This window comes from Gallus gallus, chromosome 7 (genome assembly GCF_016699485.2).
Source record: "Gallus gallus isolate bGalGal1 chromosome 7, bGalGal1.mat.broiler.GRCg7b, whole genome shotgun sequence".
Classification (NCBI taxonomy): domain Eukaryota; kingdom Metazoa; phylum Chordata; class Aves; order Galliformes; family Phasianidae; genus Gallus; species Gallus gallus.
In genome coordinates, this window is record NC_052538.1 from 34,800,209 (window position 1) to 34,824,275 (window position 24,067).

The following is a 24,067-nucleotide window of genomic DNA, read 5'->3' on the forward strand; positions in this document are numbered from 1 at the left end:
TCCAACTTTCTGCTGCAGAAGATATGGATTTAAGGGATCTGTTCTCCTTTCAACAACAAAAAATACCCATAAATACTAACAGAGGCTGAAGGCTGAGCTCTGAGAGGTTATATAGAGGTAAGTAGAAAATATTGGCCACTACCGAGCTGATGTGCTTCTGCGTCTCCTTGACACGTTTCACTTCTGGGAGATCAGGAATTGGAGTTCCTTTTCCAATGCTCTCCTTGTATTTAATCTACAAAGGCACAGACATCAGAAAAAATTAGACTTTATGTTAAAGCACAGCTGATGCATGGCACGGGTAACAAACTGCATGAATAAAAAAGCATGGGACACTTACACTATACAAACTCTCTGAAATTAAACACATATATGTGTATATAAAAAATATATATGATAATCTAAAAATTTTAGCCTAATGGCCTTAAAATAGGCACCTGGATTCCTATGCAGATACATCAAGAGCATTATTCCAATTTCAAGGGGCTGGAAAATTTTAAAGATCTGATTGGCTTCAACACGAGCAGAAAGCTGGGGTTCAGGCATTCCCACTGCCATTACAAGCAGCCTGTTGGGTGAGATTTCACTATGAATGGCACCTTCATAAAGAGGTTATCTAAAAACTGTTGTGAATGCCTTTGAACAGATTCAGTATGATCTGGAATTCAACATGATGTAGAACTGAATTTGTAAAGATGGTCATACTGAACAGAGCTGAGGGTCATCATACAATATTTTAGCAATCAAGTTTTTATGTCAGTGCTATTTTCATTTCTACTTCAGTATAACCAAAACAGGACAACAGTATCTTACGAGAACACGTTCAACACACTACACATGAAACAAATGGCTGAAATGTTAATAGCTCTTACACAAAAATCACATCCAAATTTCTTAAAAAAGCATGTAAAAAAATCGTGGAAGAAAAGAATTACACACCATTATTCCAATATTAGAGTATTACAGTGTTTTAAATATAGAAGTTTCACAAGACATGCTTTAGTAGGCTGTCCTAACATCCTCACAAAGGACAGGTCAGATAGGTGCACAGTGAGCTGGGCTGAAATGTGGCTGAATGACCAGGCCCAGACCTCTTTGATCAATGGCACGGGTGCCAGCTGGAGATCAGAGCACAAGGAGTGTGTCCCAGGGTCCATACTGGTGCCAGTGCTGTTTAACATTCATTAGTGACCTTGAGGTTGGGACAGAGGGCACGCTGACAGGAAACTCATGAAGTGCATGGGGAAATGCAAAGTCCTGCACCTGGGGAGAAACATCCCCAGGCACCAGAACATGCAGGCTGGCTGAGTGGAAAACACCTTTGCAGAGAAAGGCCTTGGTGTCCTGGGGGACCCTGAGCCAGCCATGCACCCTTGTGGCAAGGAAGGCCAACAGACCCTGGCCTGCACTAGGAAGAGCAGTGCCAGCAAGTCGAGGGAGGTGATCCTTTCTTCAGCATGGGTGAGGTCACACCTGGAGTGCTGTAACCAGTTCTGGGCTCCCAGTACAAGAGAGACGTGGACTTAATGGAAAGATTCCAGCACAAAGCCACAGAGATGATATGAGATGAGGCCTAGAGAGCTGGAACTCTTCAGTCAGTAGGACAGGAGATGTGGGAGGAACTAATCAATAGGTGTAAATACCTGGAAGGAGGGAAGGAAAACAAGGGAGCAACTCTTCTCAGCAGTGCCCAGTGATGGGATGAGCAGTAAGGGGCACAAGTTAAAAAATAGGAAATTTAATCTGAACATAGCAAAACATTTTGTTAACTGTGAGGCTGCTCAGACACCAAAGCAGGTTTCTGAGAGGCTGTGGAGTAGATGATGTCCAGAGGTGCCTCCCAACCTAAACAGCTATTTGATTCTCTTATACATGAAATGCATTTGGGATGAGATTAAAAATATGACAAGTGCTTTCAGGTTTTAGAAATTGATTGTAAGTAACAAATTGAGTATTAATCATTAGAAAGATTATTAAGTCACAATAATAGGCAGAACTTTTAGAAAGTAACCCTCAGCTGAATGGATTATTGCCAAACCACAGTTAGCAACATTTAAAGAAGTGAGAGGGGAAAAGAATATTACTTCAAGTTGAATTAGCACCTGTAGAGTATTAAAAATCAATTGCTTTGTACCGAGCTAATTGCATCCTGGGTTCTTTTAACTCTCTGCATCTCTGGCGTCTTTTCAATAGTAGTTCCAGTTCCAATATCTTCTTTATACAAAATCTTAACATTTAGAATCAAGACAACAAGGTTAAGCATTCAAAACAACATTATTTCTCCAAGAGAGTGAATACAGTTTCATGACAGCGATGTGCACACAACAGTGCAGAATGAAAGCAAACATGGAGGACCACCTGCAGTCACTGATTTACTGCCTACCTCAAGTCTCGTTTACAATGAGTGCCATTTGTGCAAAAACAGGGCTGATCATTTGTATTTGTAGTCATCTATTTTAAGTAGAACATCAAAACATTTTTAGCAATGAACAACTAGAACAAATACTAGCTTAGTTTGTGCTTCCAGTTCCAGTTTGTCTGGGGATGTTTCACACAAATTTCTTCCACCCATCAGGCTAATGGTAGGGGTGGCAAAATGATACAGCAGACAATAGGCACTTCATGGTAACACAAGACATGTGAAACACATCAGGCAGACAGTTCACTTTCCACTGAAAGAAAAGGGTTGCAATACAGCAAGACTGCACTACTTACATGGCAGCAGAACAAAAGGAAGGTGGACACTGGTAACATTTAATCACAGGGATGATAGTTTAGCTATATGACAGCTAAATACATGAAAAAGACTGCAACCAGAGCACTCCACAAATAACAGTGCATAAAAAGGAGTAGCATAAATCAACTAAATCTGCTTAGAATAAAACTAACTAGGTTGGAAAAAACATCTTACACACATTTCAGCAGGTGAAGAATGAAAGTATCTTTGAGGAAGAGCCTAAAATAATTACTGTATTAAACACATCACATTAAACTCTGTGAGGGCTTTTTTTCTTTGGAATGAGCACTGAAAACAGGAAAATAACTGTACCGAGCTGAAATTCTTCTGGTTCTCTTTCACACGCAGCATTTCTGGTGTATCTTGTACAACTGTAACTTTCCCTTTACTGTTCTGTAGGTCCCACTGATACTGAAGCTGTTGAAAAAGTTGTAGTAGAAGTCAAAAGAGGTCAAATGTTGACTTTATGCCGTAAGAATTTACCCACATAGCTTTCTTTGAAACTAAGAAAAATATTTTCAAGTACACCTTTTAAGGTGTTCATTTTAACATCACCATCAGTGATATTAAGACATACAGTTATAACTATTCTGACTTAAATTTGTAACAGGAGATGAACTATCTCCATCAAAAGTCTTGAAAGGTGCCAGATTGTGGCACCTTTCTCAACAATTAAAGATTTTGAGCCACAAGAACTCAAGAACATGAACAAGAAACTGTCCATGTTTCTGACCATAAAATCTTGCATTTATTCCCATCTAACAACTTCTGTAATTCTTTATTATTAGTAAAGGAATTGTCAAAACACAGCAGAAAGAAGTTTTGTTCCAAGAAGGTCAGAGACCCGTTTTGTTCCTCTGTGTGAGAGGGCTGCTGTATACATTGGGGAGCACCTGGATGGGGATCACTGAGAATACAAAGGTAGTCCAGGAGGGATTTAAGTGTGGTATTTGGACCTTATTAAGCAACAAAACAAGCTGTACATTTTTTTTTTTTTTACTATTTGATAGCAGCAATATGGACTGCGTGTACACGTACCGTGCTGAAGTTCTTTTGATTCTCACGGACTCTCTGCATTTCTGGTGTGTCTGCTACAGGCACATAGTATGGCATGGTCTTTTCTGCCTCTTCCTTGTACTTTTTCTGATACAAAATACAAAACGTATGCTATTAGGACAGAAGAACTAATACAACGCCTGTCTCTACTTACTGTTGCATAATGCCCACCTCTATGGAAATCTGTACTTCTGTTTCAGATACACTTCTGTGTAGGATTCATTTTAAAGTTAGTAAGGGATAGGAAAAGTCAGCTACATTTACTTAAAACAAAAATAGCTTTGGTACTGCAAAACCAATAGAAATTACTGTTCCACTTTACACAGCATTAAAATAAACTGATTTCAATATTTAATTGTAAGAGATGCCATGTCACCGTTCTGCCAACATTTGCTTTTCTGGTGTATCTCCCAAATGCTGTGACAGGAGGTTATTTAGGTGCTCCTGATTAGTATCCACTCAAGGTTCCCCCATGAGCAGTGATTATATCTCTTCACTCAAGATACCTGGCTTGAAAGGTTTTTGACCTGCTGGGCATGAATGATCTCTGGAGTATCGACAACACTGGTGTAGTTGGCCTTCTCCATTTCTGCCAACTGTTTGTATTTGATCTGTCAGGGAAAGCTCACATTTAGATGCATTCATCATATCTTAGCAATGACTTGCATTCAAACAAACACACACTAATTTTTTCCTTTAAAGACAGACAGCACATGTGGATAAATGAGTCATACACACAGACCTGGCTAGCAATGTCAGTGGCATTCTTTGCTCTCACAAAATCAGGTGTTTCCAAAGCCAGTTCTGACAGACCTTTTCCTTTAATTTCTAATTCCAAGGCTTTTTTGTACTCTTTCTGCAGATGAAGACAATAAACAGGTATTTTACTGATGTGAATGCTATCCCCTTGGCAATTTCAGGTGTTTCCATAATCACACCACTAAACAAGACTACAACTTACATAAGCTTACAATTAAACATACATATGATGCCATTAGAGTGTGTACTTTATAACTTAAATATTAAGAACAAACAGCCCAACTGAGATCTTCCAGGAGGTCTAAAAGATGTACTTTGTATAAATGGGTATAATTCTTAGCTCTTTATGCCAACTCTGCCAAATTTTGCTGAGTATGTCTGCAACACTGTGTGGTTATAAAATACCTTTGAATAACTCAAAAATGCTTGCTGTAAGTACAAAATGCTGTTGTCAATCAGCACGCTCATCATAAGGGTATATGTTAATGACTCATACCAAATTAACACTAAAATGTTACTTTTTTCAGCTTCAGTCTGATGATATTAAAAGCCCTTAAAGTATGACCTAAGTTTATCCTATGAAAATAGTCACTATTCAATGTTTATTGTAACCGTCCACCTTATAAATAAATCAGGATAGGTTTGCATTTCATTCTCTACTCCTCACTCCTTTGGCCACCTCACTCCTGTGGGCTGGGGAAGAGTCCACCTCGGCCATCAGTCCTGTAGCAGTCAACAGCTGGCTGCTCTGAGTTTGGCCTGGGCAGGGGGAACTGCCCACCAGCCTTGCTACTGTTTTTGAGGCACTCAGCAAGCATTCATCATCTAAAAGGAGCTCTTTGCTTCAATAACCTTAGTCATCATACACATTCTATTTCTTTTCTGTCCACTCAGGAGTTTATAGGTAGTGATAGTGACTACATACTGGTGTCCCATACCTCATTCAGGATCTGAGTTGCATTCTTTGCTCTTAACATGTCTGGAGTCTCCTCCAAAACGGATAGTCCTTTACCTTTGACACCCTCCTCCAGATCCTTCCTGTATTCTTTCTGTGAAAGAAAGAAAAGCACAAAGCCAGACTACAGAAGAGTTCTACATACTCCAGCTGTATTGCAAAAATGAGAAAAAAAAATAATCCAAAAGCTCCAAGTTAAAAAAGGACTTTTTAAAACAGCAAAGAATATTTTTTAGGGTTATAAAAGAGCCACTGCAATGGAACAGAGTGTAGTCATTATTGTTCAAGATAAATTGCAAGGGCACACACGTACACACTCCACTACAGGACAGTTATGTTGAAGTATGTCAGAAAGGGACACAGTAAACACGAAGACAGTTAACAAAGAACAGTTAAGTGTCCATGACAAATTAAGTCACAACACAAAATATATGAAAACATGCTTAAAGTGAATGGTTAGGAAAAAAGAAAGTGGTGAAGAAGAAATACTGCTGAGAATACTTAGTGGAATTATTTAACTTGTAAGAGGAAATAAACACAGAATAACTGCTACCTCGCTTGCTATTTTGGTTGCATATTTGACATGTAATAAGGATGGTGTTATCTCCAAGCCAGTAAGGTTTCTGCCCTTAATGGACTCTTCAAAGTCCCTCTTATATTCTTTCTAATGAGAATAAGGAGAAAAAAAGCAAAATAGCAAATACTTATTACATTATTCTTAATTACATGAAAAACTTCTGGGAGAATGAAGGAGCAGCAGTTTGGTATTAATGGCACAGCGATGATCTCCTGCAGCCAGTGCTGCCGATAGCTACATTAATAAATCTTCTTTCTGTTGATGTCCTTTAAATAGCTCATTAATTCCAATGAAAATATGACCTGACATTATGCTTGTTTGTTTCCTACATATTTGTACGTGCAGAGAAAACATTTAATGGGGTCATTCAAACACAATGACTAAGGGCCTCGTACAAATGTTTTTCAAGATGGGTACTTCATCTGCAACAGAACAAGATAATACTTACAACGAACAAAAAATAACTGCCTCAGGAAATAGAATGACAGTGAAGAACACTGTGACAATGGAGACAAACAGGCAGTAAGTGGGTGTTTCAAACAGTTCTCAGATGAAAAGGTTAACCAGCATATTTTCTGTGGACGATGGTAGCTGACATACATAACATATTCCTGTGGCAAGAGTTTAAGTGAAGTGTATTTTATTCAGCATTTCTTCTAGACACTCAAAGATTTCCTTAAGCGCAACTTACTAACAGCTTCTTGAAAAATTACAGAAAATATACACTTCACAGTGACACAGGAAAACAACAAGATTCTTAAATAATATCCTATAACCAGTATAAAGAAACATGACAATTTCTCAAACCATTGGCATACACAAGACAGAAGTATAATTGCAAGTGTAAATAAATGTGAAAGTTTAACTATAAAAAAAATAGATGTTGAAGTTTCTCTAGCCTGTAAGTATTCATTTCAACCTTACCTCACTCTGCATGAGCTGAGATTCCTTTGCAGTTAGGTATGTTGGAGTTTCAAAGTCCAGCATAGGTTTGCCTTTTTCCTTCTCATACTTTTCCTTGTATTTCACCTAAGAAGAAAGGAAAACAGTTACCCTTCAAAATAATCAAATAACTTAACTCTTCAGCTAGTATATGCTCTACTGTGATCAACTGATCTCTTGTAAAAAATGAACTTCTGACACCAATCATCTTCCTGAAATATGTATTATTGACCTCAAAATGTAAAATCAAAGGTCAGCCTTGCAGCACAGTGTGTATGGCATAAAATTCTAGTGACATATTTCCTGTTGCAGAGAACAACCAGCATCAGCTCTGATTTCAAGAAATAACAAGAAGGAAGACAGGAACTGTACAAATCTAACCTAAAAGCACTCAAACTGTTCCTGACAATGGTGGAGTTCAGCCATGTTAATAAATTGCTGTATTGTTAGTGGGAGGGCTTGAGAAGACACAACTCAGCATCTTCTTGTCTAATTCTGTGCATGTGTATCCACTGAGTAAAATGTCCACCACAATTAATATATTTCTGCTTCACCTTACAGTATCCAGTCTTTAGTGCATCAAACTACTGCACGAGGCAATGCTCTGTCTTTGGCTCAGACCAATCTCAGTCTCACACTAGAGCAACAAGTGGTTGGCTCTTCCACTACATTCGGACTACACTAAAAACTGATGAACAGTCATTTTCTTGTAGTCATCTACTATGCAGTTTTTACAGTTCTGTGCCATTTTTCTGCAGCAGAACACAATCCCTTCATGTGCTAGTAGTAACTTTTCTCTTGCTTTAGGGCCAATAAGTACCTGGAATAAGGAGGATTAAGAGACCAAATCTGAGGATAAATGTCCTCATTTGAGGGAAAAACAGTTTTTACAGTTCTGTGCCATTTTTCTGCAGCAGAACACAATCCCTTCATGTGCTAGTAGTAACTTTTCTCTTGCTTTAGGGCCAATAAGTACCTGGAATAAGGAGGATTAAGAGACCAAATCTGAGGATAAATGTCCTCATTTGAGGGAAAAAGTGTCAACAGACATTTCTAAGAGCAGCAGTAGGTATTGTTTTCATTAAAAGGAATTATGCATGCAGAAAAAGAATGGCAGAGTTCTCCTTTGTATCACTTGAGACTAGGATGGACAAAGCAACTGAAATTTGCTCACAGTAACAATATTTTATTTCAATTTCCAGTTTCTGAGATTATCAGGTCTATTTTTGTATAGATGAAATCCCCCAGGTAAAGGTATTATACTGAGTATAATACAGTAATTATATTACTGTGTAGCAATATCCAGATACAACATGAATAAGTGATTTTGAGGTCTACTCTAAAATGAAGAACTCGTGGCTATTTTGTATGTGTTCTAAACTTGCAAATGTACAAACATTTCTCATTGACTTTTGTCCTCTCAAGCATGCAGTGTTCAAAAAGCAGATTGGCACAAATTTCTATACATCAGTGAACTTGCTAGGCTGGTTTCAGTGATGGAGACTTCAGAACTCAATGAGTATGGTTAATGAGAAACACGTGACCAACTTACGTGGCTCTGTAGTTCTGATGCCTCCCTTAGATGAACCTGTTCAAGATTATCTGGCACCATATGGTAGTGACCCTTACTCTTCTCATATTGCTTCTTGTACTGGTACTGAAGGGGAAGGTGTCAAAAATCATCTCAATAAAAAAAAATCCCTCAGCAAATCTACTTCTTAGGTCCAATCAAAGCAACACTTCAATGGAACATCAAAGAGAAATTAGAAATACAAAAAGCAAAACAAAAACAAGAAGCTTAACTCTCAGTATCATATCATTTTTAAAGACGTGAGTTATCTTTTTTGATCACTTGGATTGCAGCAAAGATTTTTTTTTCAAAACCAGAAATGAAAAAAAAAAGGAAGACAAAAAGTAAACAAAAAAGAGAAAGGAAACACAGTGGATACCTAAAAAGATTGTGCCAGGCAGTAATGATTTTCATATTTTCTCAATAAAATTTTCAAGTGTTTTGTTAGAAGTAGTTCTGTACCTCTACAGTAGGAGGATGTTAAACATAAAAATGAAATGAAAAAGCAGAAGAAAAAAAGTTTTAAATATAGTAAACAATGAAGAAAAAATAAAAAAGAAATAAGAAAATAGTATTAGTGAGATGAGCTCAGTTAAAATGTAATAAAGAAGGAATCCACTGAAAACGATTAGTGGATTTAAAATACTAGCAGCTCTACAGCTAATGAAGATTTCACTTCCAGAAGGCAAATGTGAGAAAGTTGCTAGTTCACTAGGAAACAACCGTTAGAAAGTAGAGAAGAGATCACTACCAAGTGATGGCCCATGAACTATAACAAAGGGAGTAATCATTACAGAAATAATTAGCAGAGATCAGTTCAGGCTGGATCAGTAGGAATGGAAAAGTCAAATGGATCTGGGGTTAGTTAATGAGCTTACAGCACTGGCAAGTTGGCTTGTATTCAGGACATGGTTCATGATCAGCGACTCAGACATGTCTGTGACAGGTTTATGAAGTTTCTTTAGATCTGCTTTGTATTTCACCTGTGGATATGAAAGGATAAGCAACATCAGTGAAGATGGAGGAAGCCTTTCCCATAGAAAATTTGAAGCTTTTCGTGGAAATGTGTAAGTGAGCATACCTCACTAGCTATGTTGTGAGCATCTTTCATGGTCTTGTAGATTTTAGCCTCCTTTAAATCATACTTTGGCTTTTTGCCCTTCTCTTTGGAAAAGTTCTCCTTGTACTTCACCTAAATGTAAAAACAAGAAGATATTACATCTGTTCTCAAGTATTCACCTTGGCTGCGGAAGACAAACAGACCCTAAGACATTCTGACTGTAAGCAGAAGAACAAAAACGCAGTAACTTGAAGGCATCCATTGGAATAAACGTTATTTTAAAGATCACCTAATAGGAAAAGAAAATGTACATCTGTATTTAGGAAATATCACTTTCAATCAATGCACATGTAATGTCTCTATTATAATATTGTTCTATTGTAAAAATAGTAACAAACATAGGCAAGAGAAGTGTTGACAAGATATGGACAAGTTCTGATCCTCTGTGAGATGAAGAATGTCTCATTCAGTGACAACTGTGCATACATATAAGACGTATTTCACAGAGACAACAACTGACAAAGCACAGAGTGTTGAAAACAAGCTTTCAACATACTTCTTGGAAAAACATGAGCTTTTAAAACAACCTCAGGACACACCAGCATCAAAGATCATCAACATATCAAACACATAAATATATATTGTTAAACACATATTGTGTTTGCAGAAAACAGAGACAGATGACAATGATCACATACACAGGATTCTAGGAATTAGACTGGATAAGGGGCTTAGTAACGCTTCCAGAAAACAGATTAATATCAGCAAGGTAAACTGGATCAATGTGAGTTATAGTATTTCAGCAGACCCAGGCTGATACGAATAGGAGTTTGGCTAACGACTTCAATGAGGACATCTTCATTCATGATGACTCCTCCATCCCTGCTGTTAAAGGGTAACTCCTCACTATTTCTTGCATATCTGCAAGAGGTTGTTCCATTAGGAAAGTCTTTGTTTTAGTATATATATTTGCTGCCAGAGATTCACAAAACTGTTTCTGAGGGGTTACAGAAGACTGTAAGAAAACAACCTCAAAGAATTCATGACTGGCCTACTTCAATGCAGAATAAAATCACACTGTATAATTGTATCAGACACTTCTGAATTCACTGGTATATTCTTGCCCATCCATCACCATGCAGTTCATGCTCCATAATGCTGCTGCTCTTTTGATTTGCAAAACATGCCAGCATTCAGATAAAGCACACAGTGAAACAGGTAAATCTACAAATTACAGAGCTGCTGTAAGAGAACAATACTCAACACTTTTGACATAAAAAGAATCAGTAGTAGTTCTGACGTCACAGAAGTTGAAATATGCAAGCATACAAGAATCTGTTAAGAAAGCTATGCAATATATGTTGAGGATCAGACCATCATGCCAAAGAGTTCACTGCTTTTAAGCCCAGAAGAAATGTTACTGGAAGAGCTATACAAAACTGGAAGCAAGCATGCCAAACAGTTGAAATGCAACCCCAAAAAAAGATAAGTGGATAAACAAGCTGCTTTCAAAAGAAGATTCGCAAAGAAGACACAATGTTTCATAAAGAATAAATTCATGAAAAGAAATGCCCAAGAGAAAAACAAAGTGAAAGATTATGCCAATTGGTATTTGCCCCCTTAATACCTCTGAAATAGCCAATTTGCTCTCAGGACCAAAAAAATCTCATCAAAGCAAGTTTATGAGACTAAGAGGAGAGCTGGCTAGCCTTGGAGAAAAAGCACGGGAAAGGAGGAGGATCTCATTATCACTGAATGGAAATAAACATCATTTCTTCTTTTTCTGATGCAGTTGTTCCAGACGAGGTGCCAGTTTGAGTCTTCAGTACTACCAAAACGATTCGTGCTCTCCCTAACAAGCATGGTGGCTGCCATTAATGCATGCAACACTTACATGCAGTAGTTGTGGCTAGATACAGAAAAAAACATAACCCTCCTTTTTCATGTGCAAATACAAGTGCCAAATTGAAATGGCACAGATCTGTCTGCACTTCAAAACTGCCACAACAAACAGGTCTGCTGCTTTCCAAAGCTTTTGGGACAGCAAGAAATATAAGAAAAATATGCGCCCTCAGATCACTACAATGTACACTTCTCAGAGACCGTAGGGCTTAATTTAATCATACACCACTATGCCACTCCAGAACAATGTAAACAGAGTAGTTTAAATAAAAGTATGAACAGAATTGTTTAAAAAAAATAAAAATTAATGTGAATATTCTGCATATGGAATGGCTTTTCACTTGAAATAATTACAGCACTGTTCGGGTTTGGCATAAACATTTCTATTTTTCATACAGCCTTGGGAAAACCAGCTCAAGCTTATATTGCTGCTTTTAGGATTTTGGGGTGAAAGAGGTGAGCTTCCACACTGCATGAGTGCACTGGAACTCCTATTGAAAACAACTAAGTTTCAAAACCATCATCAAGGGCACAGAAGCGTTTCAAGCCCCAAGAGGTGTTTCTGAAAGAGACATTCCCCATGCACATAACTCCCATGCACAGTCTTTCCAAAGGGGAAAAAAAGGCACATCTAAATATGCATTCTCAACATTCAACACCTTTGACAGAAGAAGACCCAGTGTAACTGGTGCATCATAGATCCTTTAGCAACATGGAGTTGTAAGTACACATGAAAGAGACAGATGCATAAAAATGGCATTCCCAGTCATGTCGCTTAGAATTATCTTACATGACTACTTAGCATATTAGCTTTCTTAAACGTTCTCATCCATGGTGTATCATAAGATGCAGCTCCGTGCCCTCTCATATGCCGCTTCAGGTATTCCGCCTATAACGCGTAGCAAGAGAGCAAGATCAGAAATGCAAATAATTACATGATGAAAGCATGAAGCGGTAAGAAAGAACCAAGCAGAAGTGAGGTCCTGCTGGGAGAAAGCTCACAGGAAACCATCTGCTTCCAACTTGTTGGAGAACATGACCATTGCAAGAGAGTACACGGGCTTCTGTGAACATAGCATACCGACTCCAAAATAGATTTAAGACACAAAATAGAAAGAAAGTGGCTGAAAGAAACGGCATGTTCATTGCATGAGGGATGACTATGAAGAGTTAGGTAAAAGGCTGCTTCTTTTAAATCCAGTACCCAGAAATGAGGGGGAGGGGAGAAGGAAGCATGACTAACATGCCAGCCTTAGTACTGCATACAAGTGCTTCTTTTCATTTCCTTTTTTCATACAAGTGAATAATCAACATTTCTGCATCTATTTCACCCGGGAGACAAAACATGTACTACAAACTCTAGACCTGTAGAAAAATCAGCTTCCAATACCAGCAACCCTTAATTTTAAACAACACTTCACTGAAAACAATCAGCTGGCTTTTAGAGGCAATGACTATCTTTGGTTTTAATCTACAGGACATACAGTCCTAGGCAACCAAACAACTAGCATCTAATAGAGTCTTGTAAGAAGACCAGTGAACTCCTTGCATACCAACTGTTTTCAGCATTTCACACAATTTATACATTTGTGATAGTTATTCAGAAATCTGTATGTTCTTGTATCTTAACTTTCCATACGCCATCAAAATTTGAGACTACACACTGAAGAACTATAAATGTCATTTTCAAGAAGATGGAGACATACAAAGATTTTAGAGATGACAGAATAAAATACAGAGAAATTAAATGCCCCATCTCCTCACTTCTATGAATCTTCTCTCCTGCCTGTACTGAAGGATTGTTTCTGCTCCCACGGCAGTTAGCAGAGTTCTAGCACCTGGGCACAGTTCTTCACCAGTCCGCTCTTTGTGAAAGTGACTGGGTGCACTTTAGGAAAGTCACATACACTGAATGGATATAAATGACTACAAGAAAGTGGTGGATCACATCTGACATCACAGCAAGCAAAAATCAGACTCTCAATTCAATATTTGTTTAACCTCACACTGGGATGTACCTTACACTTTAAGGTGTTCCTTTAAAAATACTCCCTTATTATTTTATCTAGAAATAATTCTAGTCAAAATATTATTCTAAAAGTTATGTTTCTTCCCTCAGTGCTTCCAACTTTCACAGCTTTGTGCTATTACCTGACTGGTTAGCTTGGACACTTCCTTTGCCAGCTCAATATCTGGACGTCCCAGCATGGTTACACCCAGGCCAGCTTCTCCACGCTTTTTATATTCAATCTAACAAAGAAAAAATGTACGTGTGTATTTTAGTACTAATGAAAAACTCTTTTGATTGTTCTACTGATATTGTTTCTATAATAAAGTCAGTGCTATAAAAATTACAAAAAATATTTAAACAACCACTCACATCACTGATTAACTTAGCAGCCTGAGTTGCTTTCTTAATATCTGGCCGATCTGCTATAGGTGTGTAGTGCAGCTTTGACTTGGCATCTTTCTTGTATTCAACCTAATCCACAATGACAGACAAAGGAAAAAAGAATACAGGGTTTTGTTCATGAGGAAAATACCTAACAATGATATAGCAATGTTGCTGGGAAAGCATATGGGATTTTTTTAAAATGATTTTACAAAGAATCAATTTGGGAATCTGTTTTTGCACATGGTCAAATTGCACAAGAAACAAGCATACACAATTCTGACTATATTTGAAGGAATTAAATAAGTTGTTAACACGCTTTGTGTAAGATTACTTCACATTATCAACTATAAATATGATTTTCAAAGATGTTCTTTATTTCGGTGCAATTTTACATCTGTAAACATTTGCAGTTTTGTCCTTCAGAATTATACCTGAACGTGGAGGCTGGGAGAAACCCAGAAGTGTGTACATTTTTGTCAGGTGACTTTGATTTCATTTCCTTACACAAACCAGTTAACTCATGAACACACAAAACAAACTTACTGTACTCTGCTTTTTAGCAACTTCCATGGCGTGTTTCACTTCAGGAGGCTCCAGCATGATAGAATAATTAGACTTGCCTTTCTCCTTCACAAACTTCTTTTTATAGTTTGTCTATTAAAAACAAAAAGGGCTGTGAATGATTTCTTTAAATTTCACAGGGAGGTAAATGCTACTGAAACCTGCAAACAAGTTCACTGAAGCTTTAAAGACAGATAAAATGCAGTGCCTTAAGTCTCAAATATTAAGGCTGCTGCGTATTTGTCATTATCTACATTTCACATTACATAAATTTGCTATTTGGAGGATCTTTGTTTAAACTGTGTTCTATTTAAAAATGGAAACTGAATTAACTCATCCACTTGCACTCAAGTCTGTTGCTTTTCTCCAGAGTATTTCAACAGATATTCCAATCATTGCTACAATTCCAAATTGTAAGAATTTATCTTTGCTGAATCCTTGTGCATTTGATGATAAGACTCAACCATGCAGTATCAAATATGAAACAGTCTCATCAATTATAGGTACCAGCTATTAATCTCACAGAAAATTAGTATTGCCGAAGTTACTTACATCGCTGACGTTCTTGGTCACCTCTTTCACATGAGCAGTGTCTCTTGTCTCAGGTAGGGTTGTGTAAGACCCACGTGGTAGCTGTTTCTTGCTGTGTTCTTTGTATTTGTTCTGAAAGTATAGGAGAAAAATAGGTAAAAAAACCAACACATACACACACACGCACACACACAGACACACAGACCCAATATTTAAAGGGTATACATAAACATGAATAAATAACTTTCAGATGCGTTACCTCAGATACCAGAGAGCTGACATTCTTAGCCAGGAGGATCTGAGGTGTATCTGGAACAACCAGGCATGTTCCTCGAGCTTTGTTGTGCTTCTCTTTGTATTTTATCTAGCAAGGAGAAAATATATCATTTTAAGCAATGTTTTGTGATGACTTCAAAAGAGATTGCTGTTGTTCTCACTGCTTTTTAGTGTAAAAGTTGCAGATCGTTTTATATTTTGATGTTTTCCTGGACAGATTTGTTCCAGGCTCCATACTCCTACAGCTCTCAACTGGAAAATTATTAATACGGTGAAATATATTAATTCAATACATTTCTAGTAATTATTAAAGGTACACTGCATTAAGGACAAGTTAGGACAAGGTTGTTTTTTGTTTTGTTTTCTCCAAGCAACATTTTCATTTCAATAAGTTTAATCTATAGATAGGAAAAGCTCTAGTGTATTCAGGCAATGTCAAAATTTAAATATTTATTTAATTTCAAAGACCATATATTTGTCCAGTGACATTTACAAGAACAAATTTTCTCAGATTTTACCAGTTTGTAATTGAAATAAATAAATTAAATAACTGATACTGAGAACTACTTTTGAAATCATAGAATCACAGAACATCCTGGGTTGAAAAGGGCCCCAATGCTCATCCAGTTCCAACCCCCTGCTATGTGCAGGGTCACCAACCAGCAGACCAGGCTGTCCAGAGCCACATCCAGCCTGGCCTTGAATGCCTGCAGGGATGGGGCATCCACAGCCTCCTTGGGCAACCTGTTCCAGTGCTTTGCTTCATTTTTAATCCAAATAGCCAATAAAGTAGCTTTTGTAGTAAGTTCAAGAAGAGTAAAGAAGTGAATGCTCAAGTACTTACATCACTTGCCAAGATGGCATTGTTTAAAGCCAACACTGTGTTCTTATCATCTGTGACAGAGAGTTTGCATCCCTTCAGGTATTCTCGGTCCAGTTTGTATTCATACTGCAGAAATCAACAACAAAAGATTAGAAGAAAAGAAAAAAGAATCCCAAGTCTACTACATTTTTTAATTGTGAAAAGGAAAAATGTGGGGAAAGAGAACATTCAAATTGTTCAGACTTTCTTACATCACTCTGCTGCAGAGATGACTTGGCTGCTTGGACAAAGTCAGGCCTATCAGCAATCCAGTGCCAATGAGCCTTGGCTGCTTCATATTTCTTCTTATAATCCAGCTGTTCACAGGCAAACACAAAGGAAAAAACAAAAATTTAATGCTGTGTACTTGACAGACAAAATTCATATAAATGCAAATTCTCTTTCAGTTCAGATAAGAGATGATGTAATAAATTACATCCAGATCAGATTAGGGTTTTCCTCTGAATTATGTACAATCCTGTAGAAATCCATTTACTCTAGCTTATCAACTGCTGGGTCAATAAAGTTACATGAATGACTGAAATGATGTTTTAGCTTTGAGGAAGGTGAGCGCTTTCAGTTCTTTGCTTATTGCAGTGGATGTTGGGCCACCAATAATGAAAAACAAATGAGAACTTCTCATTAAGCTCTCACTCTGTCTACAAGAACTTTATCACAAACAATTTTAGGAACAGTTTTTTTCAAAAAAGGGCAAAGCTAGAAGAATAGTAGGCGTGTGACATGCAAGAAATCTCAGGTGATCTCATGAACTTGCAAGAATGAGTACCTTAGTATGAAACACATTAACATATATTTAATTCAAGCAGCATAAGAACTAGAAATCATGTCCAAGCTCAAAGAGTTTCAATAGAATATAAAATAATTCCCCCTGGTTACGATTGCTGGTCTCAACCACTGTGCATAACAGAAGTGCAGTACTGATCAAACTGAACTCACATTGCTGTTCAGCTTGTAAGCGTGCCTTGGAGTCTTAATGTGAACTGAATCTGCTACAACATTGCAGTGGGATTTATTCCTCTCATACAGTTCTTTGTATTTCAGCTAAAGAAAGAAAACATAAAAAATGTTTACAAAGATAATAACACATAAAATCTACCAACTTCAATAAGAAAAGCAGCAAAACATTAAAACCACAACATTAAAAATCACTCCTGTAAAGATAAATTCTTCACAGAAGAAATTTCATCAATACAACATAGTATCAACCATCTGCTGGAAAGGCCCTTGTCAATGAACAGATTGCACAGCAGATAGAACTCACCACGAAGCAGACTAAGATCTAACGAAATCCACACATGAATGGTAATTCTGTCTACTCAATAGAAATGCTTTAAAGAAACCTATCTTCTGATGGGCACACTCAATGTTTTCCAAAAATCCCTTCACAGGTTCTGAAATGCAACACTTAGTTTGGAACCAAACAGTGCATTTCAATTCACAGATGACTTTTGAAAAATCTTTGTTTATTAATGACCCACTAATGTGGATTAGACACCAAATCCAGCTTTGAATTTTGCTATCCATCGAGGGCCACTCTATCCCAGCAAAAACATTCCAAGAGCTACTGCAGAATCTGACATGAGAAAGGTCCTGAACAATTTCATATTCAATTCTGCTTTTCAGAAAAATCATTATATACATTCAGAGTTTTATATGCAAACAAAATCAACACACTCTAACGAGAAGCTATTTTTTATGCCAGCTTCACCAAAGTTAAAAATACTACTTATGAAAGTAAGAAGTTAATTGTGTGTGTTTTTGGTGATTCACTTACATCACTTATCCTGTCCTTGACTTTGCGCACGTGCAGCAGCATAGGGGTATCATGAATTGTAGTATAGCCTTTGGGCTTCGCTTTGTTATATTCCAACTTGTAAATAATCTGAAAATACAAATTAGAGATCACGTTATTTCTGGACAGCCGTGGTGTCAGTGGAAAAAAAAAAAATCAAGATGAGAAACATTTTTTCTAAGTGACTACTGAAATTAATTATTTTCAAAGGGCAGAGTTTGGGAAGGAAGCACAGTTGTAAGGGACTGACCACACTTACATCGCTAATCTGTTTGTTGACTTTTGCAGTCCTTATGTTTTCTGGAGTATCCACAACTGTGGTATACTTATCTTTCTTCTTCTCATAGTCCTTTTTGTACTCAACCTGGTGATTGGCAAAGAGACTATGTCAGCCACACAAACCAAGACAAAACTGCTCCAGAAGATGCACATTTGTATTCACACAAGAAATTGCAAAATCCTTTCACCAAAGCCAATGAAAACTGCACATGCAAAACAAACCAAACTCTGCAAATCTCTTATCTGCCCTAGGGGCTATTTGCATGATTATTCTATATTTCTTTCACTGAATCATAAAACTTCACTTCTGTGTCCATGACTGAGTTAATAAAGCAACCTCAGCAGAACAGCGATTTTTTAAATTCATAATGGGATGAGATCTGATTTTAAACTATTCATCAGAACAAAGAGAAATGTAAAACATCTTACACAACAGAAGATAATAGCATCTGTTGAACCATCATAATGCCAGGCTACTTTAAAGTCATTGACAGCAGAATCTGTATCTTAATAATGTCTTAGAGATTATCTGGTCTTACTGAGGACTCTGAACAGTTTTCAGAGAATTCAATGAGAACAGACTATCTCAAGAATGGCAATCCAGTGTAGATAGCCTCAGGGCAGGTGGAAGAGGTTGGAACATATATGTTTAAAAAGGAATTTTCATGCTTTATCTTGCATCAGAAAATAAAACCATGCTTTTAAACAGGACTGACAAAATATCAATAATTATATACAAACAACAAATCAAAAGATAACGCCCACTCAGATGAACATCCAGGTCAGGCAGAGTGCTATTTCTATCCTTCAAACACACTCAAGCTTACCTGCAAGGAGTTTTTAATGAGGTAATAAATAGATACCCACTGATCAATTGGATAAAAATGTCTAGTAACAGCCTTTGGTTCTATAATAGTAATGGACTTTTTAAACTGTGTCTGTAGTGGCGTCTCTCTCACTGTCATGTAATTGGTTTCTATTGTTGCATTTCCAGTGTATAATTTATACATTAAATGCCAATTTAATCTAGCCCAGTCAGGAAACGTGCTTGCCATTGAAAATAGCAAGGTTACTGCTAGCAGATCTCATTTCTGAGCAAATATAAATATGTACCAGTTACTCAATGAATCACCTTTTTATCCAACTGTTGCAACAAATTCCAGTTGTGTAGGAATCCAGATTAAACAGACAGAATACAGAAAATTACTTCTTCATAATAACATTAGAATCATTTAAAGGCCTTCTTTTATATTATCAAAAATGTTACCAAAGGTTCTTTTTCTGTATGAGCAGATGAATCATACTCTACTTTCAACTCTTACAAAAGATGAAAGGAGAGAGTATTTTTGTTTATAAACTTTTAGCATGTGACTGCATGAGGGCTGGTATGCTAGCCTTATTTAAGAGGGTTATGAGGCCGTGGCACTGCCCAGAGCGGTGGTGCGCCATCCCTGGAGGTGCCCCAGGCTGTGGATGGGCCCTGGGCAGCCTGAGCTGGGGGGCAGTCAGCACATGGCAGGGCTGGGGCTGCAGAGGCTCTGAGGTCTCTTCCAACCAAACCATGCTATGATTCTATGATCTTTAATGCATAGAAAATTGCTCTTTATGTAAGTATGAAAGGAAGAAAAGGAAGGAACATCAGCCTAAGCTAGGTGAAGTTCAAGCCCCAGTAAATGCTTTTTCAGATAGTTTGGGTTTTAAACTATTTTATCATAGACAAATCATAGACATAGCGTTCTGCACATGGACAAAACTTCGGAGTCTGATATCTGTGGAAGCTCAGAGAACTCACAAGCATTAAAAGACCAAGCAGCTAAATTGTAGTACTAATGTCTCCTACAGCAGCAGTTCTTCGCATTACCTGGCTCCATAAGTATGAGTTGTAGAGTGCTGTCAGGATATCTGGCCTCAGAATTTCATTGCACCCTTGTTTCAGGAGCATCTTGGCAAGGGATTTATAACTGTTCTGTTCATGCAAATGGCAACGAAGCACAAAAAAGACTTGTGAACACCGTAAACAATAAGACAGCTCTAGATCCCTGACACCTTGAGAGTGGAGAGATTTAGGCACAGTACTGTATGTATTCATTCAGATGTGCATACAATTTACATCTACATAATTAAGAGTGTATACTGAACAATTTGTTAATTATCCCATTAAGAAAATTAAGAGAATATTTTTGGGGATAAAAGAGTAAATTACAGATAAAGGCAAGGGCACTCAAAAATCCAATATGCCACTGCTGCTTTATCTGGAAATAAGTAAGACGACAGTATTTGTGGAAGCCAATGAAAGAGAGGTAATAAATAAATGCATGACACAACATGCATTTTTTAAAACCTCTCCATTGACTTCAACAGGCATTAGATTGGAAATTAATTGATGATGATGTCAATTGATGCACAATACATGAAAGTACATACAGTAGAGACTAGCTCACTCAAAAAGTAACAGTCCTTTTTGGGTGGCAAAACTAAGACTATCTGATCTGAACTAAAACATCACAATATCACAGGTGAAACCTCTGATACTGCCAGCTGTAAACATTTCACACAGACAGAGTAGCTGGGAGTGAACCAGGCACTTTCTGGCAGCACTGGCAAGTACTCCTACGGTACCTGACTGCTCAGTGTAGTCCCCCACTTGGCCAGGAGGTTCTTAGGATCATCCACAATAACGCTGTACCTATCTTTGAGCTTCTCATAGGCAGCTTTATATAATTTCTGCTCAGAATAGCATAACAAATTGTAACAAATTAAAAGAAGACAGTGAAGACAGAGATCCTGAGATCACAGCTGAATCATTTAAACCTCTTCATATGAAATATTCAAAGACAAGGATTGAAGTGCACATCGAAAATAGAAAATTTCTTATTTAAAAAAAAAAACCATAACACAAAACACAAAGAATAAACAAACAAGGAAAAAAACTAGAAAAATATACCCAAAGAACATATGCGACTCTAAATTTCCACTGCAAGGCCTAACTTACAACTTAAGGATACCTCCAACCCTGTTCCTGTCAATCTTCAAGAAGCCATTTTATAGCTTACTTTCTTCATGAAAAAGAGCTGCTGACGCAACCCTGTATGGAACTAGATTCTTGATTTGAGTACAAAGAGAGCATGATGAGACAGAAGGGTGAATTAGAGTTGCATTATCGTCAGACTTTCTGTAATCAGAAACTATAATCCATCATGAAAACATCACTCACATAACAGAAGACATTTAAGTAAGTTTATTTCAGTGTATGGGGCCCCTCTTGTTAAGACTTTTCTCTTCCATGTCCTTCATAATAATTTGTTCCTTATTTGCTCTACCAAAGAATAGTAAGACTAAATATTAACAATCTTCCTTCACAAATTCTGGTTCACTGCTCATCAGATTGAGTATTAAATTGTAGTGATGGTATCTGCAATTAATCAGATTGCTGGGTTGTTTTATTTTTTTTCCCCTCTATGGGACTGGTTTGTAAGCCAGCTCTAAGCTGATAAGAATTTACTGAGACCATACACAGATTTTCAGGGGTCTTTTTCCTAAGCATTAAGTACCACTTCTAGCAACTAATTGGCAAATTCAATATTCCTAATATATTAAATTCATTGCTTCTTTAGCACTACAGGAGAAAACAGCTAAGTCGTAGAGTCAGAAAATTCAAGGCAGAGTATCAGAAATGAAACTGAGCTATGATTACTTTGGGCACAATACTATCTTAATACTACGACTATACTACACTCATAATACTATGTTTTAATTCTCTTTACACCTTCTTCCACACTGCAATCAACGGTCAGTTTTTACTCAGTCTTACTCAGCAAGTAATATTATCAAGTTAGCAGCCCTTTACTGGTCAGCAAAGCAAAATTTTTTTTCCAGCAATTTCAAAAATGGAGCAGGGAGGGGTCAAGACTTTACTTTTTAGTTACTGCATAATCTGTTCCGTGCTAACATTCAGGAAGGTCACAGGAACAACCTTGCATTTCCTGATTTCAGACTGACATTGAGACATCGTTAGCTCTGAATCTATTTTCATTTATTTGCAAATTCATGAGGACAGTCAACCCTTGATTCCATATTAAGAGAAATCTTTAACACTTACCGCATCCAGCAACTGAGTTGCATGTTTAAAATGCCTGTTAATTGGAGAGTCAGCTACGTACTTGAAATGAGACTTTGTCTTTTCAAACGTCTCCTTGTACTTATGCTGCAGGAAAAAAAAGCACAAATATATACCCCAGAGTTAACTCAAAGTTGGGTAAGACAATGAAAACATAACTTTAGAAACTTTCTGCAGCAAAATATTGCTTATTTAATTATTTAACTCATCTACAAGCAAAAAATACTTTACTGCAAAATAGCTGTAAATGCACTATCTTACAGAATGCAACTATCATATCAATCATTCAGTGGAAGCATCAATTCTTGATAACTTTAAAAGCTTGATTTCTAGAATCACTATGAAAATTACAAAGGAACAGAAACCTTGACAAGGATCACAGGATAAGTAAAAGATCACTTTGCCTCATTTTTCTTTCACACCAAGAACTGAAATTACAGATCTTTTCTCAAGTTCTACCATAAAAAATTCCTATCAGTGTCTAGGCCAGAATTGGATTCTCCTAAGAAAAACCAAAATATATAAAAAAATAAATTAAAATAAAAAAATAAAAACCACTTAGCAACAATTCAGGGTGTTTTACTTACCCCACTGTAGAGCACTTTATTCTTTTCTGCCAAAGCAAAATCTGGTGTATCCCATGCATAACAGCCAATGCCTCTGAGCCATGATAAGTCTTCCTTGTATTTAACCTTTAAAAAAGAAGCAAAAGCTGCCTTCACTTTCTCAAGACTAAGACTCAGTTTTCATTTAGGAAACCTACATATAAAGTTTCAATCTCTCACATCCAAGAACTATCTGAACTCACATCACTAATAGCATCTGTGACGGCACGATGATGGAAGTGTTCTGGTCGGTCTGGGATTGATCTCCAGATTCCCAGCTGGCTCATATAGTTTTCTTTGTATTTCACCTACAAAGGAAATTAAGAGAATGAAAAAAATAGATTTTGAGAACAGAACACCCCACCCATGCAACTTTAAGACATTCTTTGTTTCTGGAGCACCAGAACTATAGCAGTGGAAATAAGATTTACTTGCATTCATTTTTTTTAAAGACCAAAGGCAATCAAGCATATCATCAAGGAAAGAAAATATTAACAGTGCTGATCATATTTTTCTATTTATTTGATACAGTCAAATAGACTAACAACATGAATAGCATGTTCTCAGTGAATAAGTGACAAATATTAATTAGAAATGAATATCTCATATACATACACTGCTAATATCATCAGTGACTTTTCGATGATAGACAATATCCAAAGCATCTTTTACTGTGTGGTATTTCCCCTTTGTGTTCTCAAAGGTTTCTTTGTAGCGCAACTGGAAAAAAAATAATATGTATTTATCTATCAGGAATCATTTTAGTTAAAAATCCTATATTTGAGGAATGATAAAGTTATATGTTGCTTTCCAATATCCTAATGTAAGGCCTGAGGAATTTCAAGAAGCTTCAACTACCTAAAATCAGTTACAGTTTGACTGAGACTTGTGATGAGAATTAGAGAGAAAAGGAGTTGGTACATCTAAAGCAAAACTTCATCCTACTCTCTTTCAGACTGCAGTCTGAGAAAAGACAGCCATGTATTACAGTACTTCATCTCTAAAATAGTGAAAAAAAACCATTCATCCCTTCTTCTATGTTCTGGTCCAGAGGAAAGCAGGAAGATCAT

General features: G+C 37.1%; 1 protein-coding gene across 50 annotated transcripts in view; it reads right to left on the reverse strand.

Annotated features, from left to right (window-relative positions):
* NEB (nebulin) overlaps positions 1-24,067 on the reverse strand; it is a 119,752-nt gene that overhangs the window by 15,309 nt on the left and 80,376 nt on the right. For 28 of the 50 annotated variants that reach the window (XM_040704391.2, XM_040704414.2, XM_025152552.3 and 25 more), the window contains 28 exons: positions 23,613-23,717; positions 23,201-23,305; positions 22,980-23,084; positions 22,375-22,479; positions 20,137-20,241; positions 18,256-18,360; positions 17,979-18,086; positions 17,141-17,245; positions 16,396-16,500; positions 16,166-16,270; positions 15,305-15,409; positions 15,067-15,177; positions 14,497-14,607; positions 13,939-14,040; positions 13,710-13,808; positions 12,349-12,447; positions 9,678-9,788; positions 9,475-9,579; positions 8,579-8,683; positions 7,009-7,113; positions 6,061-6,171; positions 5,491-5,601; positions 4,536-4,649; positions 4,300-4,404; positions 3,776-3,880; positions 3,050-3,154; positions 2,135-2,227; positions 143-235 (listed from right to left, as the gene is read on the reverse strand). In XM_040704391.2, coding sequence (XP_040560325.1) covers positions 143-235; positions 2,135-2,227; positions 3,050-3,154; positions 3,776-3,880; positions 4,300-4,404; positions 4,536-4,649; positions 5,491-5,601; positions 6,061-6,171; positions 7,009-7,113; positions 8,579-8,683; positions 9,475-9,579; positions 9,678-9,788; positions 12,349-12,447; positions 13,710-13,808; positions 13,939-14,040; positions 14,497-14,607; positions 15,067-15,177; positions 15,305-15,409; positions 16,166-16,270; positions 16,396-16,500; positions 17,141-17,245; positions 17,979-18,086; positions 18,256-18,360; positions 20,137-20,241; positions 22,375-22,479; positions 22,980-23,084; positions 23,201-23,305; positions 23,613-23,717 — 2,943 coding nt within the window. Of the gene's footprint in view, positions 1-142; positions 236-2,134; positions 2,228-3,049; positions 3,155-3,775; positions 3,881-4,299; positions 4,405-4,535; positions 4,650-5,490; positions 5,602-6,060; positions 6,172-7,008; positions 7,114-8,578; positions 8,684-9,474; positions 9,580-9,677; positions 9,789-12,348; positions 12,448-13,709; positions 13,809-13,938; positions 14,041-14,496; positions 14,608-15,066; positions 15,178-15,304; positions 15,410-16,165; positions 16,271-16,395; positions 16,501-17,140; positions 17,246-17,978; positions 18,087-18,255; positions 18,361-20,136; positions 20,242-20,894; positions 21,000-22,374; positions 22,480-22,979; positions 23,085-23,200; positions 23,306-23,612; positions 23,718-24,067 lie in introns of all 50 variants that reach the window. The other 22 variants (XM_025152546.3, XM_040704407.2, XM_040704409.2 and 19 more) reach the window with 12 other exon arrangements.